This window comes from Oncorhynchus kisutch, linkage group LG14 (genome assembly GCF_002021735.2).
Source record: "Oncorhynchus kisutch isolate 150728-3 linkage group LG14, Okis_V2, whole genome shotgun sequence".
Taxonomy (NCBI): Eukaryota; Metazoa; Chordata; class Actinopteri; order Salmoniformes; family Salmonidae; genus Oncorhynchus; species Oncorhynchus kisutch.
This window is the reverse complement of record NC_034187.2, coordinates 81,592,098-81,611,053: the sequence shown is the minus strand read 5'-3', so window position 1 is coordinate 81,611,053 and position 18,956 is coordinate 81,592,098. Positions and strand designations below refer to the sequence as shown.

Sequence of the window (18,956 nt, the reverse complement as noted above, 5' to 3'; positions counted from 1 at the left end):
AGATACATGACATCCAGGTAATGTATTTAGTCTGCTTAACAGAATCGTTAACCATAGGGCCAGCATGATGAGTAAGGCTTTGGAGGTTATTAACAGAATCGTTAACCATAGGGTCAGCATGATGAGTAAGGCTTTGGAGGTTATTAACAGAATCGTTAACCAATAGGGCCAGCATGATGAGTAAGGCTTTGGAGGTTATTAACAGAATCGTTAACCATAGGGCCAGCATGATGAGTAAGGCTTTGGAGGTTATTAACAGAATCGTTAACCATAGGGCCAGCATGATGAGTAAGGCTTTGGAGGTTATTAACAGAATCATTAACCATAGGGCCAGCATGATGAGTAAGGCTTTGGAGGTTATTAACAGAATCGTTAACCATAGGGCCAGCATGATGAGTAAGGCTTTGGAGGTTATTAACAGAATTGTTAACCGTAGGGCCAGCATGATGAGTAAGGCTTTGGAGGTTATTAACAGAATCATTAACCGTAGGGCCAGCATGATAAGTAAGGCTTTGGAGGTTATTAACAGAATCGTTAACCATAGGGCCAGCATGATGAGTAAGGCTTTGGAGGTTATTAACAGAATCGTTAACCATAGGGCCAGCATGATGAGTAAGGCTTTGGAGGTTATTAACAGAATCGTTAACCATAGGGCCAGCATGATGAGTAGGCTTTGGAGGTTATTAACAGAATCATTAACCATAGGGCCAGCATGATGAGTAAGCCTTTGGAGATTATTAACAGAATCGTTAACCATAGGGCCAGCATGATGAGTAAGGCTTTGGAGGTTATTAACAGAATCGTTAACCATAGGGCCAGCATGATGAGTAAGGCTTTGGAGGTTATTAACATAATCATTAACCATAGGGCCAGCATGATGAGTAAGGCTTTGGAGGTTATTAACAGAATCGTTAACCATAGGGCCAGCATGATGAGTAAGGCTTTGGAGGTTATTAACAGAATCGTTAACCATAGGGTCAGCATGATGAGTAAGGCTTTGGAGGTTATTAACAGAATCATTAACCATAGGGCCAGCATGATGAGTAAGGCTTTGGAGGTTATTAACAGAATCATTAACCATAGGGCCAGCATGATAAGTAAGGCTTTGGAGGTTATTAACAGAATCGTTAACCATAGGGCCAGCATGATGAGTAAGGCTTTGGAGGTTATTAACAGAATCGTTAACCATAGGGCCAGCATGATGAGTAAGGCTTTGGAGGTTATTAACAGAATCGTTAACCATAGGGCCAGCATGATGAGTAGGCTTTGGAGGTTATTAACAGAATCATTAACCATAGGGCCAGCATGATGAGTAAGGCTTTGGAGGTTATTAACAGAATCGTTAACCATAGGGCCAGCATGATGAGTAAGGCTTTGGAGGTTATTAACAGAATCGTTAACCATAGGGCCAGCATGATGAGTAAGGCTTTGGAGGTTATTAACAGAATTGTTAACCGTAGGGCCAGCATGATGAGTAAGGCTTTGGAGGTTATTAACAGAATCATTAACCATAGGGCCAGCATGATAAGTAAGGCTTTGGAGGTTATTAACAGAATCGTTAACCATAGGGCCAGCATGATGAGTAAGGCTTTGGAGGTTATTAACAGAATCGTTAACCATAGGGCCAGCATGATGAGTAAGGCTTTGGAGGTTATTAACAGAATCGTTAACCATAGGGCCAGCATGATGAGTAAGGCTTTGGAGGTTATTAACAGAATCGTTAACCATAGGGCCAGCATGATGAGTAAGGCTTTGGAGGTTATCTCAGTCTGGAGGACACACTGTGGTGTAATCACAAACAGGAAGTGACTCATCGTGTGCATCCCAAATGGCACCCTATTCTCTTTATAGTCCACTACTTCGTACCAGAGCCCTATGGGTAACGTAGTGCACTGCTTCTGACCAGGGCCACTTGGGACACACTCATTGACCAACACGCTGTTGTTTATCCTCACCTTTCCATAACACCCTTTTAACAACACCCTCATAACAACATCACCCTTTTAACAACACCCTCATAACAACAACAACAACAACACCCTCATAACAACAACAACACCCTCATAACAACACCCTCATAACAACACCCTCATAATAACAACAACAACACCCTCATAACAACACCCTCATAATAACAACAACAACACCCTCATAACAACAACAACACCCTCACAACAACACCCTCACAACAACAACACCCTCACAACAACAACACCCTCACAACAACAACAACACCCTCACAACAACAACAACACCCTCATAACAACAACAACACCCTCTTAACAACAACAACACCCTAACAACAACAACACCCTCATAACAACAACACCCTCATAACAACAACACCCTCATAACAACAACAACACCTTCATAACAACAACAACACCCTCATAACAACACCCTTAACAACAACACCCTCTTCAACAACACCCTTAACAACACCACCCTCTTCAACAACACCCTTAACAACACCCTCATAACAACAACACCCTCATAACAACACCACCCTCTTCAACAACACCCTTAACAACACCACCCTCTTCAACAACACCCTCACAACAACAACACCCTCACAACAACAACAACACCCTCACAACAACAACAACACCCTCACAACAACAACAATACCCTCACAACAACAACAACACCCTCACAACAACAACAACATCCTCACAACAACAACAACACCCTCACAACACCAACAACACCCTCACAACAACACCCTCACAACAACAACAACACCCTCACAACAACAACACCCTCACAACAACAACACCCTCACAACAACAACACCCTCACAACAACAACACCCTCACAACAACAACACCCTCACAACAACAACACCCTCACAACAACAACACCCTCACAACAACAACACCCTCATAACAACAACACCCTCATAACAACAACACCCTCATAACAACAACACCCTCAGCTTTTTTCTTTTTACAACCTGAGGGAGTATTTTGATCTCAAGTGAAATATTGTCTCATCAGATAAAACATGAAAACCTTGAGGCTAAAACTTGAACTTGAAGAAATTATACATCTTCATAAACGGGTTTAAAATGTGTTCAACTGATTTATTGATTGAATACTCCTAAAATGTTGGTGGTACTGTATAATTCCATCTCTGCTTACAAAGTGTTTTTCTTGAAATAGGACTATTTAATTGACCTACTTTGCTTTAGTCGTCTGGAGGTGAGGAGTCACATGACTGATGATGGCTGACTGTATCTGAGTTTGATGGCTGACTGTATCCGAGTTTGACGGCTGACTGTATCTCAGTCTGACGGCTGACTGTATCTCAGTCTGACGGCTGACTGTATCTCAGTTTGACGGCTGACTGTATCTCAGTTTGACGGCTGACTGTATCTCAGTTTGACGGCTGACTGTATCTCAGTTTGACGGCTGACTGTATCTGAGTTTGACGGCTGACTGTATCTCAGTTTGACGGCTGACTGTATCTCAGTTTGACGGCTGACTGTATCTCAGTTTGACGGCTGACTGTATCTCAGTTTGACGGCTGACTGTATCTGAGTTTGACGGCTGACTGTATCTCAGTTTGACGGCTGACTGTATCTCAGTTTGACGGCTGACTGTATCTCAGTTTGACGGCTGACTGTATCTCAGTTTGACGGCTGACTGTATCTCAGTTTGACGGCTGACTGTATCTCAGTTTGATGGCTGACTGTATCTCAGTTTGATGGCTGACTGTATCTCAGTTTGATATGCCCAGGGGACTAATGGAAATCTACATGTACTTTTATCTAATAGTACCATCCTGCCTGCGTCATATCCATATCAAATCATATCTTAATTGCACCAGTCATGCTTTCTATATTTAGCCCATACCCCCTTCACCTCCTGTCTTATCTCAGTCTGAAACCGTTCGTTTATGATATTTTCATTATATTAGGCTGTTGGTGTCAGGCCTGTATAATCATTTACCAGAGTGACGATACGGTGTTGGGGATGGAGAGACCGCCCCGAAATCATACCTGAGGTACACTGTTTTTCAGACAGTAATGCTTCTCCAGGAAAGAGAGGAACTTAGGGGAGGGCCTGTCGTAAGCCATCATCACTGGCTCTACCTTTTTGTGCTGAACATGGAGGGGGGGAGAAAACAAACGGAGCAATTACCACACGTCTCAACGAGCAAACAGACATTTGGGAAAACACCCTCTTGACAACACTCTGTAATCTCTAACAATATCACTTCTAGTGTAGCGACTCTGCCTCCAACACATTCCAGTCTGTGTGCTCTAGTTTTCATAGCCTGGGGTGTGTTCATTACACTGATTCTATTGCAACAGAGACCGTTTACTCCCAAACGCTCTTCAACACAACATAAAAGCTGTTGTGTTCTGAAATGGAAGTGGTAGTTTAATTTTAATTGTATGGATTCCACAAGCTGCCATTCCAGTCTGAATAGTCTACAAAGTACTTGGCACAAGTTGCACATCTATAAATGACAGATTCTTCCGTGGGGTTCCTTCCAACTTCCTCCAGACCCTTATTTTTATTTTTTTAAAGAGAGACACGACTGAACTACAACTTCCGTTTAAGAACAGAACGGAACTCAACAGAGTTTACATTAAACGGTTTCTGTTGCAAAATGTTTTGTAAAAGATTCGGCGTAATCAATACAGCCCGGGTCAAACCAGACTGAATGCTCCGCTCAACAATCATGAGAGCAGGGGTGTATTCATTAGTGCAAACTGTAGGAAAAAGCTTTGTAACAAAAATAAACTTGTTTTCATTAGAAGTTTATCGGACAAATTCAGGTAGGTCCCTTGCCGTTTGCTTCCTACTGAATATACCCCAGCATTCAGTCAGGCGTAACCATTCAGTGTTCATCCCTTCTGTCCAGGGTTGGAGTCAATTTGAATTGAAACCTCAATTCAGGAAGTGATTTGAATTTACAATGTACAAATTTAAAACATTTAAAAATAAATAAATAAACTCCTTCACAGTTTGAGAAATCATTACTGACAAATCGAATTTTTCAATTATTGAATTGAATTTCAGTTTACTCCAATTCGAATTGACCCCGTCCCAGGTAAACCCCACCCCTGCTTCCATCCCAGGTAAACCCCACCCCTGCTTCCATCCCAGGTAAACCCCACCCCTGCTTCCATCCCAGGTAAACCCCACCCCTGCTTCCATCCCAGGTAAACCTCAACCCTGCTTCCGTCCCAGGTAAACCTCAATACTGCTTCCGTCCCAGGTAAACCTCAATCCTGCTTCCGTCCCAGGTAAACCTCAATCCTGCATCCGTCCCAGGTAAACCCCAACCCTGCATCTGTCCCAGGTAAACCCCAACCCTGCATCTGTCCCAGGTAAACCCCAACCCTGCATCTGTCCCAGGTAAACCCCAACCCTGCATCTGTCCCAGGTAAACCCCAACCCTGCTTCCGTCCCAGGTAAACCTCAACCCTGCTTCCGTCCCAGGTAAACCCCAACCCTGCTTCCGTCCCAGGTAAACCCCAACCCTGCATCTGTCCCAGGTAAAGGCGTGGTGTCTGTCTCACCTGCAGCATGAAGCTAAACAGCTCCAGTCCGTAGCCGTGCCTCTGAAGGTTCTCTTTCACAAAGAAATCCAAGACACACAGAGGCTCTGTTTCGACATGCGCCCCCTGCTGGTCCTAGGGATACATTACAATGAATGAGATTTAACACAATGTTATGCAATTCATAATTCAAGTCAATTCTCAACTGAACCTAATTCAGCTTTGACTAATCCCTTCAGGGGCAATTAGGAGTAATCAAAAGCATTATACATAGGGAAACGAGTACATTTCAATAGGCCTGTCACAATTATGGTTCTGGATGAAGACTGTCATGAAAATAAAATAACCGTCATAACAGGCAAAAAAAAATAAAGAATTATATATATATATCTATCTTTGTTTTGTTGTTTTTTGAGCACAAAGCAGCAGCACAAAAATAGAATGAATAGAACCTCTAACCCTGGTAATATGACTGGTAAATAGAATGAATAGAACCTCTAACCCTGGTAATATGACTGGTAAATAGAATGAATAGAACCTGTAACCCTGGTAATATGACTGGTAAATAGAATGAATAGAACCTCTAACCCTGGTAATATGACTGGTAAATAGAATGAATAGAACCTGTAACCCTGGTAATATGACTGGTAAATAGAATGAATAGAACCTGTAACCCTGGTAATATGACTGGTAAATAGAATGAATAGAACCTGTAACCCTGGTAATATGACTGGTAAATAGAATGAATAGAACCTGTAACCCTGGTAAATAGAATGAATAGAACCTCTAACCCTGGTAATATGACTGGTAAATAGAATGAATAGAATCTCTAACCCTGGTAATATGACTGGTAAATAGAATGAATAGAACCTGTAACCCTGGTAAATAGAATGAATAGAACCTCTAACCCTGGTAATATGACTGGTAAATAGAATGAATAGAACCTGTAACCCTGGTAAATAGAATGAATAGAACCTCTAACCCTGGTAATATGACTGGTAAATAGAATGAATAGAACCTGTAACCCTGGTAAATAGAATGAATAGAACCTCTAACCCTGGTAAACAGAATGAATAGAACCTCTAACCCTGGTAATATGACTGGTAAATAGAATGAATAGAACCTGTAACCCTGGTAAATAGAATGAATAGAACCTGTAACCCTGGTAAATAGAATGAATAGAACCTCTAACCCTGGTAAATAGAATGAATAGAACCTCTAACCCTGGTAATATGACTGGTAAATAGAATGAATAGAACCTGTAACCCTGGTAAATAGAATGAATAGAACCTCTAACCCTGGTAATATGACTGGTAAATAGAATGAATAGAACCTGTAACCCTGGTAAATAGAATGAATAGAACCTCTAACCCTGGTAAACAGAATGAATAGAACCTCTAACCCTGGTAATATGACTGGTAAATAGAATGAATAGAACCTGTAACCCTGGTAATATGACTGGTAAATAGAATGAATAGAACCTGTAACCCTGGTAAATAGAATGAATAGAACCTGTAACCCTGGTAATATGACTGGTAAATAGAATGAATAGAACCTCTAACCCTGGTAATATGACTGGTAAATAAAATGAATAGAACCTGTAACCCTGGTAAATAGATTGAAGAGAACCTCTAACCCTGGTAATATGACTGGTAAATAGAATGAATATAACCTCTAACCCTGGTAATATGACTGGTAAATAGAATGAATAGAACCTCTAACCCTGGTAATATGACTGGTAAATAGAATGAATAGAACCTCTAACCCTGGTAAACAGAATGAATAGAACCTGTAACCCTGGTAATATGACTGGTAAATAGAATGAATAGAACCTCTAACCCTGGTAATATGACTGGTAAATAGATTGAAGAGAACCTCTAACCCTGGTAATATGACTGGTAAATAGAATGAATAGAACCTCTAACCCTGGTAATATGACTGGTAAATAGAATGAATATAACCTGTAACCCTGGTAATATGACTGGTAAATAGAATGAATAGAACCTCTAACCCTGGTAATATGACTGGTAAATAGAATGAATAGAACCTCTAACCCTGGTAATATGACTGGTAAATAGAATGAATAGAACCTCTAACCCTGGTAATATGACTGGTAAATAGAATGAATAGAACCTCTAACCCTGGTAATATGACTGGTAAATAGAATGAATAGAATCTCTAACCCTGGTAATATGACTGGTAAATAGAATGAATAGAACCTCTAACCCTGGTAATATGACTGGTAAATAGAATGAATAGAACCTCTAACCCTGGTAAACAGAATGAATAGAACCTCTAACCCTGGTAAACAGAATGAATAGAACCTCTAACCCTGGTAATATGACTGGTAAATAAAATGAATAGAACCTCTAACCCTGGTAAATAGAATGAATAGAACCTCTAACCCTGGTAAACAGAATGAATAGAACCTCTAACCCTGGTAATATGACTGGTAAATAAAATGAATAGAACCTCTAACCCTGGTAATATGACTGGTAAATAGAATGAATAGAATCTCTAACCCTGGTAATATGACTGGTAAATAGAATGAATAGAACCTCTAACCCTGGTAAACAGAATGAATAGAACCTGTAACCCTGGTAAATAGAATGAATAGAACCTCTAACCCTGGTAATATGACTGGTAAATAGAATGAATAGAACCTCTAACCCTGGTAATATGACTGGTAAATAGAATGAATAGAACCTCTAACCCTGGTAATATGACTGGTAAATAGAATGAATAGAACCTCTAACCCTGGTAAATAGAATGAATAGAACCTGTAACCCTGGTAAATAGAATGAATAGAACCTCTAACCCTGGTAATATGACTGGTAAATAGAATGAATAGAACCTCTAACCCTGGTAATATGACTGGTAAATAGAATGAATAGAACCTCTAACCCTGGTAATATGACTGGTAAATAGAATGAATAGAACCTCTAACCCTGGTAATATGACTGGTAAATAGAATGAATAGAACCTCTAACCCTGGTAATATGACTGGTAAATAGAATGAATAGAACCTCTAACCCTGGTAATATGACTGGTAAATAGAATGAATAGAATCTCTAACCCTGGTAATATGACTGGTAAATAGAATGAATAGAACCTCTAACCCTGGTAATATGACTGGTAAATAGAATGAATAGAACCTGTAACCCTGGTAAATAGAATGAATAGAACCTCTAACCCTGGTAAACAGAATGAATAGAACCTCTAACCCTGGTAAATAGAATGAATAGAACCTCTAACCCTGGTAATATGACTGGTAAATAGAATGAATAGAACCTCTAACCCTGGTAATATGACTGGTAAATAGAATGAATAGAACCTCTAACCCTGGTAATATGACTGGTAAATAGAATGAATAGAACCTCTAACCCTGGTAAACAGAATGAATAGAACCTCTAACCCTGGTAATATGACTGGTAAATAGAATGAATAGAACCTCTAACCCTGGTAATATGACTGGTAAATAGAATGAATAGAACCTCTAACCCTGGTAATATGACTGGTAAATAGAATGAATAGAACCTCTAACCCTGGTAATATGACTGGTAAATAGAATGAATAGAACCTCTAACCCTGGTAATATGACTGGTAAATAGAATGAATAGAACCTCTAACCCTGGTAATATGACTGGTAAATAGAATGAATAGAATCTCTAACCCTGGTAAATAGAATGAATAGAACCTCTAACCCTGGTAATATGACTGGTAAATAGAATGAATAGAACCTCTAACCCTGGTAATATGACTGGTAAATAGAATGAATAGAATCTCTAACCCTGGTAATATGACTGGTAAATAGAATGAATAGAATAGTCTGTAATGATTGATGTATTGTAACAGTCTAATGATTGATGTATTGTAACAGTCTAATGACTGATGTATTGTAACAGTCTAATGATTGATGTATTGTAACAGTCTAATGATTGATGTATTGTAACAGTCTAATGACTGATGTATTGTAACAGTCTGTAATGACTGATGTATTGTAACAGTCTAATGATTGATGTATTGTAACAGTCTAATGATTGATGTATTGTAACAGTCTAATGATTGATGTATTGTAACAGTCTAATGACTGATGTATTGTAACAGTCTAATGATTGATGTATTGTAACAGTCTGTAATGACTGATGTATTGTAACAGTCTAATGATTGATGTATTGTAACAGTCTAATGATTGATGTATTGTAACAGTCTAATGACTGATGTATTGTAACAGTCTAATGACTGATGTATTGTAACAGTCTAATGATTGATGTATTGTAACAGTCTAATGATTGATGTATTGTAACAGTCTAATGATTGATGTATTGTAACAGTCTAATGACTGATGTATTGTAACAGTCTAATGATTGATGTATTGTAACAGTCTAATGATTGATGTATTGTAACAGTCTAATGATTGATCTATTGTAACAGTCTGTAATGACTGATGTATTGTAACAGTCTAATGATTGATGTATTGTAACAGTCTAATGACTGATGTATTGTAACAGTCTAATGATTGATGTATTGTAACAGTCTAATGATTGATGTATTGTAACAGTCTGTAATGACTGATGTATTGTAACAGTCTAATGATTGATGTATTGTAACAGTCTAATGATTGATGTATTGTAACAGTCTAATGACTGATGTATTGTAACAGTCTAATGATTGATGTATTGTAACAGTCTAATGATTGATCTATTGTAACAGTCTGTAATGACTGATGTATTGTAACAGTCTAATGATTGATGTATTGTAACAGTCTGTAATGATTGATGTATTGTAACAGTCTAATGATTGATGTATTGTAACAGTCTAATGACTGATGTATTGTAACAGTCTAATGATTGATGTATTGTAACAGTCTAATGATTGATGTATTGTAACAGTCTAATGATTGATGTATTGTAACAGTCTGTAATGATTGATGTATTGTAATAGTCTAATGATTGATGTATTGTAACAGTCTGTAATGACTGATGTATTGTAACAGTCTAATGATTGATGTATAATTCAAACGAAATCGAACCAACTAAGAAAAGCACTAATCGCTCAGCACTATGACTGGGTTATTGAAACACCATCCAAAGTATAATTAATAACTTCACCATGCTCAAAGAGATATTCAATGTCTGCTCTTTAAAAATGTTTACCCATATACCAATAGCTTCCATTCTTTACGAGGCATTGGAAAACCTCCCTGGTCTTTGTGGTTGAATCTGTGTTTGAAATTCACTGTTCGACTGAGGGACATTAGAGATAATTGTATGTGTGGGGGTACAGTGATGAAGCAGTCATTCAAAAAATCATGTTAAACACTATTATTGTACAAATAGTCCATGATACTTATGTGACTTGTTTAAGCAATGTTTTACTCCTGAACTTGTCCAGGCTTGCTATAACAAAGGAGTTGAATACTTATTGACTTAAAGACATTTCATCTTTTCATTTGTAATTCATTTGTAACAAAATAATAATGATAATAATAACATAATTCCTCTTTAACATTATGGGGCATTGTGTGTAGGTCAGTGATTCCAAATTTCAATTGAATCCATTTTATATTCAGGCCATAATACTACAAAATGTGTGTACAGCCAAGGGGTGTGACTACTTCCTGAAGGCACTGTATACCCCAGCATTGATGGAATTGTGGGTGAAATGATTATCTGATGTAACATGTTGATGTAATAGATTAAAACATCAGCTATATCTGCCTTAAATGACCCTGTGGTATAGGATTATTCGCTGAATAGGTTGATTATTTGACCATATTTAAAAGTTATTTGTGTATTTACAAAATCTGCTGTGGATTTCTTTGTTATTTTTTTGTAAGACCATCTATAGGAGCTGTGTTTGCCGGTTTGTGTTGTCTGTCAAGGCTTGTTTTTACTTGTTTTGTACACTAGAGGGCACTATATGTTGGGGTCAAGGGTCACTGGTCGTGTGTGTGTGTGTGTGTGTGTGTGTGTGTGTGTGTGTGTGTGTGTGTGTGTGTGTGTGTGTGTGTGTGTGTGTGTGTGTGTGTGTGTGTGTGTATAGGAAGGGTTTAGCACAGGTGTGAGGAGAGCACATGCAGTTGTTACCGTACCACAGAGACAGCTTATAGAATGCACCTTTTCTATAGGAATTTGTGTTTTGGAGCTATTTATATTTTATATACGCAATAAATAGGAAGTTCACCTGAAAAGAGTAACGTTTGGAAAGCTGATTCTTGTGGCCGTGTTATGGACAGCTCTCTCCTGTGCCAGTGGCTTTTCATAGGACAATGACCACTACATTATCTTTGCCAGTTTATGGATATCAAGTCCTCAATATTTACAGTGCCTTGCGATAGTATTCGGCCCCCTTGAACTTTGCGACCTTTTGCCACATTTCAGGCTTCAAACATAAAGATATAAAACTGTATTTTTTTGTGAAGAATCAACAACAAGTGGGACACAATCATGAAGTGGATCGACATTTATTGGATATTTCAAACTTTTTTAACAAATCAAAAACTGAAAAATTGGGCGTGCAAAATTATTCAGCCCCTTTACTTTCAGTGTAGCAAACTCTCTCCAGAAGTTCAGTGAGGATCTCTGAATGATCCAATGTTGACCTAAATGACTAATGATGATAAATACAATCCACCTGTGTGTAATCAAGTCTCCGTATAAATGCACCTGCACTGTGATAGTCTCAGAGGTCCGTTAAAAGCGCAGAGAGCATCATGAAGAACAAGGAACACACCAGGCAGGTCCGAGATACTGTTGTGAAGAAGTTTAAAGCCGGATTTGGATACAAAAAGATTTCCCAAGCTTTAAACATCCCAAGGAGCACTGTGCAAGCGATAATATTGAAATGGAAGGAGTATCAGACCACTGCAAATCTACCAAGACCTGGCCGTCCCTCTAAACTTTCAGCTCATACAAGGAGAAGACTGATCAGAGATGCAGCCAAGAGGCCCATGATCACTCTGGATGAACTGCAGAGATCTACAGCTGTGGTGGGAGACTCTGTCCATAGGACAATAATCAGTCGTATATTGCACAAATCTGGCCTTTATGGAAGAGTGGCAAGAAGAAAGCCATTTCTTAAAGATATCCATAAAAAGTGTCGTTTAAAGTTTGCCGCAAGCCACCTGGGAGACACACCAAACATGTGGAAGAAGGTGCTCTGGTCAGATGAAACACACCATCCCCACTGTCAAACATGGTGGTGGCAGCATCATGGTTTGGGCCTGCTTTTCTTCAGCAGGGACAGGGAAGATGGTTAAAATTGATGGGAAGATGGATGGAGCCAAATACAGGACCATTCTGGAAGAAAACCTGATGGAGTCTGCAAAAGACCTGAGACTGGGACGGAGATTTGTCTTCCAACAAGACAATGATCCAAAACATAAAGCAAAATCTACAATGGAATGGTTCAAAAATAAACATATCCAGGTGTTAGAATGGCCAAGTCAAAGTCCAGACCTGAATCCAATCGAGAATCTGTGGAAAGAACTGAAAACTGCTGTTCACAAATGCTCTCCATCCAACCTCACTGATTTGCAAGGAGGAATGGGAAAAAATGTCAGTCTCTCGATGTGCAAAACTGATAGAGACATACCCCAAGCGACTTACAGCTGTAATCGCAGCAAAAGGTGGCGCTACAAAGTATTAACTTAAGGGGGCTGAATAATTTAGCACGCCCAATTTTTCAGTTTTTGATTTGTTAAAAAAGTTTGAAATATCCAGTTAATGTCATTCCACTTCATGATTGTGTCCCACTTGTTGTTGATTCTTCACAAAAAATACAGTTTTATATCTTTATGTTTGAAGCCTGAAATGTGGCAAAAGGTCGCAAAGTTCAAGGGGCCCGAATACTTTCGCAAGGCACTGTACATGTTTACATTGTCTTAAATAAATCAATAATTTGGGTGGTGCTTTAGGTATGTTCATTTTCTATATATAGTAGATGATGGAATGATCACTGAAGCAGTCTGGAGGAACAGCTGAATTTAGAATCCTGACAGCTCTATTGTACCAAACCATTACGTCTGACGTTATTTCCGGTCACAACTTGCAGGCTTGTTTTCGAGTTGCTGTGCGTTTTGTTGCCAAACTGTTTTGCTACCTGACAACTTTACGGTTTTCACTTTTTAATTACCGTTCATATATTTATTTATTTTTTCCTCAACTTTTTCACTCCGGACGCTTTATCTGGACACGATTCGTCAGGACCTCCAACAGCCGAAGCTAAGTAGTAACATTAACATGATGCCTTCTAATTGCAGCCGCTGTACTCGCCTTACGGCGAGGATAGCTGTGCTGCAAGCCCAACTTCAGACGCAATCGTTAGGCAAGGGTAATTTCAGTGTAGGAAAGGATGAAACAGCGTCTGTGGCACCAGTAAGTACAGATAGTAGTGTAAATCCCCTGGCACAGTCCCCGCAGCCGGACAACTTTCTCACGGTTTCTGGAAGGAAATGCTGTAGGAACGCTCAACCGGTGTCGCTCATTCAGCCGACAGAAACTTTCAACCGGTTTTCCCCATTAAGCAGCGGGTCGGAGTCAGAGGCCGATTCTTCTCTGGTCTCTACTCCTCCCGTTACGGGGTCTGAGTCGCCGAAGCTTCCCACCATTAGCTTTGACAAATTGAAAACTCTAGTCATTGGCGACTCCATTACCCGCAGTATTAGACTTAAAGCGAATCATCCAGCGATCATACACTGTTTACCCGGGGGCAGGGCTACCGACGTCAAGGCTAATCTGAAGATGGTGCTGGCTAAAGCTAAAACTGGCGAGTGTATAGAGATATTGTTATCCACGTCGGCACCAACGATGTTAGGATGAAACAGTCAGAAATCACCAAGCGCAACATAGCTTCTGCCTGCATATCAGCTAGAAAGATGTGTCGGCATCGAGTAATTGTCTCTGGCCCCCTCCCAGTTAGGGGGAGTGATGAGCTCTACAGCAGAGTCTCACAACTCAATCGCTGGTTGAAAACTGTTTTCTGCCCCTCCCAAAAGTTAGAATTTGTAGATAATTGGCCCTCTTTCTGGGACTCACCCACAAACAGGACCAAGCCTGACCTGCTGAGGAGTGACGGACTCCATCCTAGCTGGAGGGGTGCTCTGATCTTATCTACCAACATAGACAGGGCTCTAACTCCTCTAGCTCCACAATGAAATAGGGTGCAGGCCAGGCAGCAGGCTGTTAGCCAGCCTGCCAGCATAGTGGAGTCTGCCATTAGCACAGTCAGTGTAGTCAGCTCAGCTATCACCATTGAGACCGTGTCTGTGCCTCGACCTAGGTTGGGCAAAACTAAACATGGCGGTGTTCGCCTTAGCAATCTCACTAGGATAAAGACCACCTCCATTCCTGTCATTATTGAAAGAGATCATGATACCTCACATCTCAAAATAGGGCTACTTAATGTTAGATCCCTTACTTCAAAGGCAATTATAGTCAATGAACTAATCACTGATCATAATCTTGATGTGATTGGCCTGACTGAAACATGGCTTAAGCCTGATGAATTTACTGTTTTAAATGAGGCCTCACCTCCTGGCTACACTAGTGACCATATCCCCCGTGCATCCCGGCAGAGGCGGAGGTGTTGCTAGCATTTACGATAGCAAATTTCAATTTACAAAAAAAAAAATGACATTTTCGTCTTTTGAGCTTCTAGTCATGAAATCTATGCAGCCTACTCAATCACTTTTTATAGCTACTGTTTACAGGCCTCCTGGGCCATATACAGAGTTTCTCACTGAGTTCCCTGAATTCCTATCGGACCTTGTAGTCATAGCAGATAATATTCTAATCTTTGGTGACTTAAATATTCACATGGAAAAGTCCACAGACCCACTCCAAAAGGCTTTCGGAGCCATCATCGACTCAGTGGGTTTTGTCCAACATGTCTCTGGACCCACTCACTGTCACAGTCATACGCTGGACCTAGTTTTGTCCCATGGAATAAATGTGGTGGATCTTAATGTTTTTCCTCATAATCCTGGACTATCGGACCACCATTTTATTACGTTTGCAATTGCAACAAATAATCTGCTTAGACCCCAACCAAGGAACATCAAAAGTCGTGCTATAAATTCACAGACAACACAAAGATTCCTTGATGCCCTTCCAGACTCCCTCTGTCTACCCAAGGACGCCAGAGGACAAAAATCAGTTAACCACCTAACTGAGGATCTCAATTTAACCTTGCGCAATACCCTAGATGCAGTTGCACCCCTAAAAACCAAAAAAATGTCTCATAAGAAACTAGCTCCCTGGTACACAGAAAATACCCGAGCTCTGAAGCAAGCTTCCAGAAAATTGGAACGGAAATGGCGCCACACCAAACTGGAAGTCTTCCGACTAGCTTGGAAGGACGGTACCGTGCAGTACCGTAGAGCCCTTACTGCTGCTCGATCATCCTATTTTTCTAACTTAATTGAGGAAAATAAGAACAATCCGAAATTCCTTTTTAATACTGTCGCAAAGCTAACTAAAAAGCAGCATTCCCCAAGAGAGGATGACTTTCACTTTAGCAGTGATAAATTCATGAACTTCTTTGAGGAAAAGATTATGATTATTAGAAAGCAAATTACGGACTCCTCTTTAAACCTGCGTATTCCTCCAAACCTCAGTCCTGAGTCTGCACAACTCTGCCAGGACCTAGGATCAAGAGAGACGCTCAAGTGTTTTAGTACTATATCTCTTGACACAATGATGAAAATAATCATGGCCTCTAAACCTTCAAGCTGCATACTGGACCCTATTCCAACTAAACTACTGAAAGAGCTGCTTCCTGTGCTTGGCCCTCCTATGTTGAACATAATAAACGGCTCTCTATCCACTGGATGTGTACCAAACTCACTAAAAGTGGTAGTAATAAAGCCTCTCTTGAAAAAGCCAAACCTTGACCCAGAAAATATAAAAAACTATCGGCCTATATCGAATCTTCCATTCCTCTCAAAAATTTTAGAGAAGGCTGTTGCGCAGCAACTCACTGCCTTCCTGAAGACAAACAATGTATACGAAATGCTTCAGTCTGGTTTTAGACCCCATCATAGCACTGAGACGGCACTTGTGAAGGTGGTATATGACATTTTAATGGCATCGGACCGAGGCTCTGCATCTGTCCTCGTGCTCCTAGACCTTAGTGCTGCTTTTGATACCATCGATCACCACATTCTTTTGGAGAGATTGGAAACCCAAATTGGTCTACACGGACATGTTCTGGCCTGGTTTAGATCTTATCTGTCGGAAAGATATCAGTTTGTCTCTGTGAATGGTTTGTCCTCTGACAAATCAACTGTAAATTTCTGTGTTCCTCAAGGTTCCGTTTTAGGACCACTATTGTTTTCACTATATATTTTACCTCTTGGGGATGTTATTCGAAAACATAATGTAAACTTTCACTGCTATGCGGATGACACACAGCTGTACATTTCAATGAAACATGGTGAAGCCCCAAAATTGCCCTCGCTAGAAGCATGTGTTTCAGACATAAGGAAGTGGATGGCTGCAAACTTTCTACTATTAAACTTGGACAAAACAGAGATGCTTGTTCTAGGTCCCAAGAAACAAAGAGATCTTCTGTTGAATCTGACAATTAATCTTAATGGTTGTACAGTCGTCTCAAATAAAACTGTGAAGGACCTCGGCGTTACTCTGGACCCTGATCTCTCTTTTGAAGAACATATCAAGACCATTTCGAGGACAGCTTTTTTTCATCTACGTAACATTGCAAAAATCAGAAACTTTCTGTCCAAAAATGATGCAGAAAAATTAATCCATGCTTTTGTCACTTCTAGGTTAGACTACTGCAATGCTCTATTTTCCGGCTACCCAGATAAAGCACTAAATAAACTTCAGTTAGTGCTAAATACGGCTGCTAGAATCCTGACTAGAACCAAAAAATTTGATCATATTACTCCAGTGCTAGCCTCTCTACACTGGCTTCCTGTCAAAGCAAGGGCTGATTTCAAGGTTTTACTGCTAACCTACAAAGCATTACATGGGCTTGCTCCTACCTATCTCTCTGATTTGGTCCTGCCGTACATACCTACACGTACGCTACGGTCACAAGACGCAGGCCTCCTAATTGTCCCTAGAATTTCTAAGCAAACAGCTGGAGGCAGGGCTTTCTCCTATAGAGCTCCATTTTTATGGAACGGTCTGCCTACCCATGTCAGAGACGCAAACTCGGTCTCAACCTTTAAGTCTTTACTGAAGACTCATCTCTTCAGTGGGTCATATGATTAAGTGTAGTCTGGCCCAGGAGTGGGAAGGTGAACGGAAAGGCTCTGGAGCAACGAACCGCCCTTGCTGTCTCTGCCTGGCCGGTTCCCCTCTTTCCACTGGGATTCTCTGCCTCTAACCCTATTACAGGGGCTGAGTCACTGGCTTGCTGGGGCTCTCTCATGCCGTCCCTGGAGGGGGTGCGTCACCTGAGTGGGTTGATTCACTGTTGTGGTCATCCTGTCTGGGTTGGTGCCCCCCCCTTGGGTTGTGCCGTGGCGGAGATCTTTGTGGGCTATACTCAGCCTTGTCTCAGGATGGTAAGTTGGTGGTTGAAGATATCCCTCTAGTGGTGTGGGGGCTGTGCTTTGGCAAAGTGGGTGGGGTTATATCCTTCCTGTTTGGCCCTGTCCGGGGGTGTCCTCGGATGGGGCCACAGTGTCTCCTGACCCCTCCTGTCTCAGCCTCTAGTATTTATGCTGCAGTAGTTTATGTGTCGGGGGGCTGGGGTCAGTTTGTTATATCTGGAGTACTTCTCCTGTCCTATTCGGTGTCCTGTGTGAATCTAAGTGTGCGTTCTCTAATTCTCTCCTTCTCTCTTTCTTTCTCTCTCTCGGAGGACCTGAGCCCTAGGACCATGCCCCAGGACTACCTGACATGATGACTCCTTGCTGTCCCCAGTCCACCTGGCCATGCTGCTGTTCCAGTTTCAACTGACCTGAGCCCTAGGACCATGCCCCAGGACTACCTGACATGATGACTCCTTGCTGTCCCCAGTCCACCTGGCCATGCTACTGCTCCAGTTTCAACTTCCACCTGACTGTGCTGCTGCTCCAGTTTCAACTGTTCTGCCTTATTATTATTCGACCACGCTGGTCATTTATGAACATTTGAACATCTTGGCCATGTTCTGTTATAATCTCCACCCGGCACAGCCAGAAGAGGACTGGCCACCCCACATAGCCTGGTTCCTCTCTAGGTTTCTTCCTAGGTATTGGCCTTTCTAGGGAGTTTTTCCTAGCCACCGTGCTTCTACACCTGCATTGCTTGCTGTTTGGGGTTTTAGGCTGGGTTTCTGTACAGCACTTTGAGATATCAGCTGATGTACGAAGGGCTATATAAATACATTTGATTTGATTTGATTTGACAGGACGGGTCACCAAGAGCCAACAGAGGCAAAGTCCCATTATACATTTGTTGGTTGATTCTCGTTGGTTCTTCAATTAATT

At 40.8% G+C, this 18,956-nt stretch overlaps 1 protein-coding gene across 1 annotated transcript in view; it reads right to left on the bottom strand.

Moving 5' to 3' along the window:
- The window catches only part of LOC109881871 (alpha-tubulin N-acetyltransferase 1-like), a 52,126-nt gene that overhangs the window by 17,574 nt on the left and 15,596 nt on the right, over positions 1-18,956 (bottom strand). Inside the window, exons 5-6 of the mRNA XM_031789060.1 lie at positions 5,534-5,647; positions 4,001-4,102 (exon numbers count right to left, since the gene is read on the bottom strand). Of these exons, the coding sequence (XP_031644920.1) occupies positions 4,001-4,102; positions 5,534-5,647 (216 nt within the window). The remainder of the gene's footprint in view (positions 1-4,000; positions 4,103-5,533; positions 5,648-18,956) is intronic.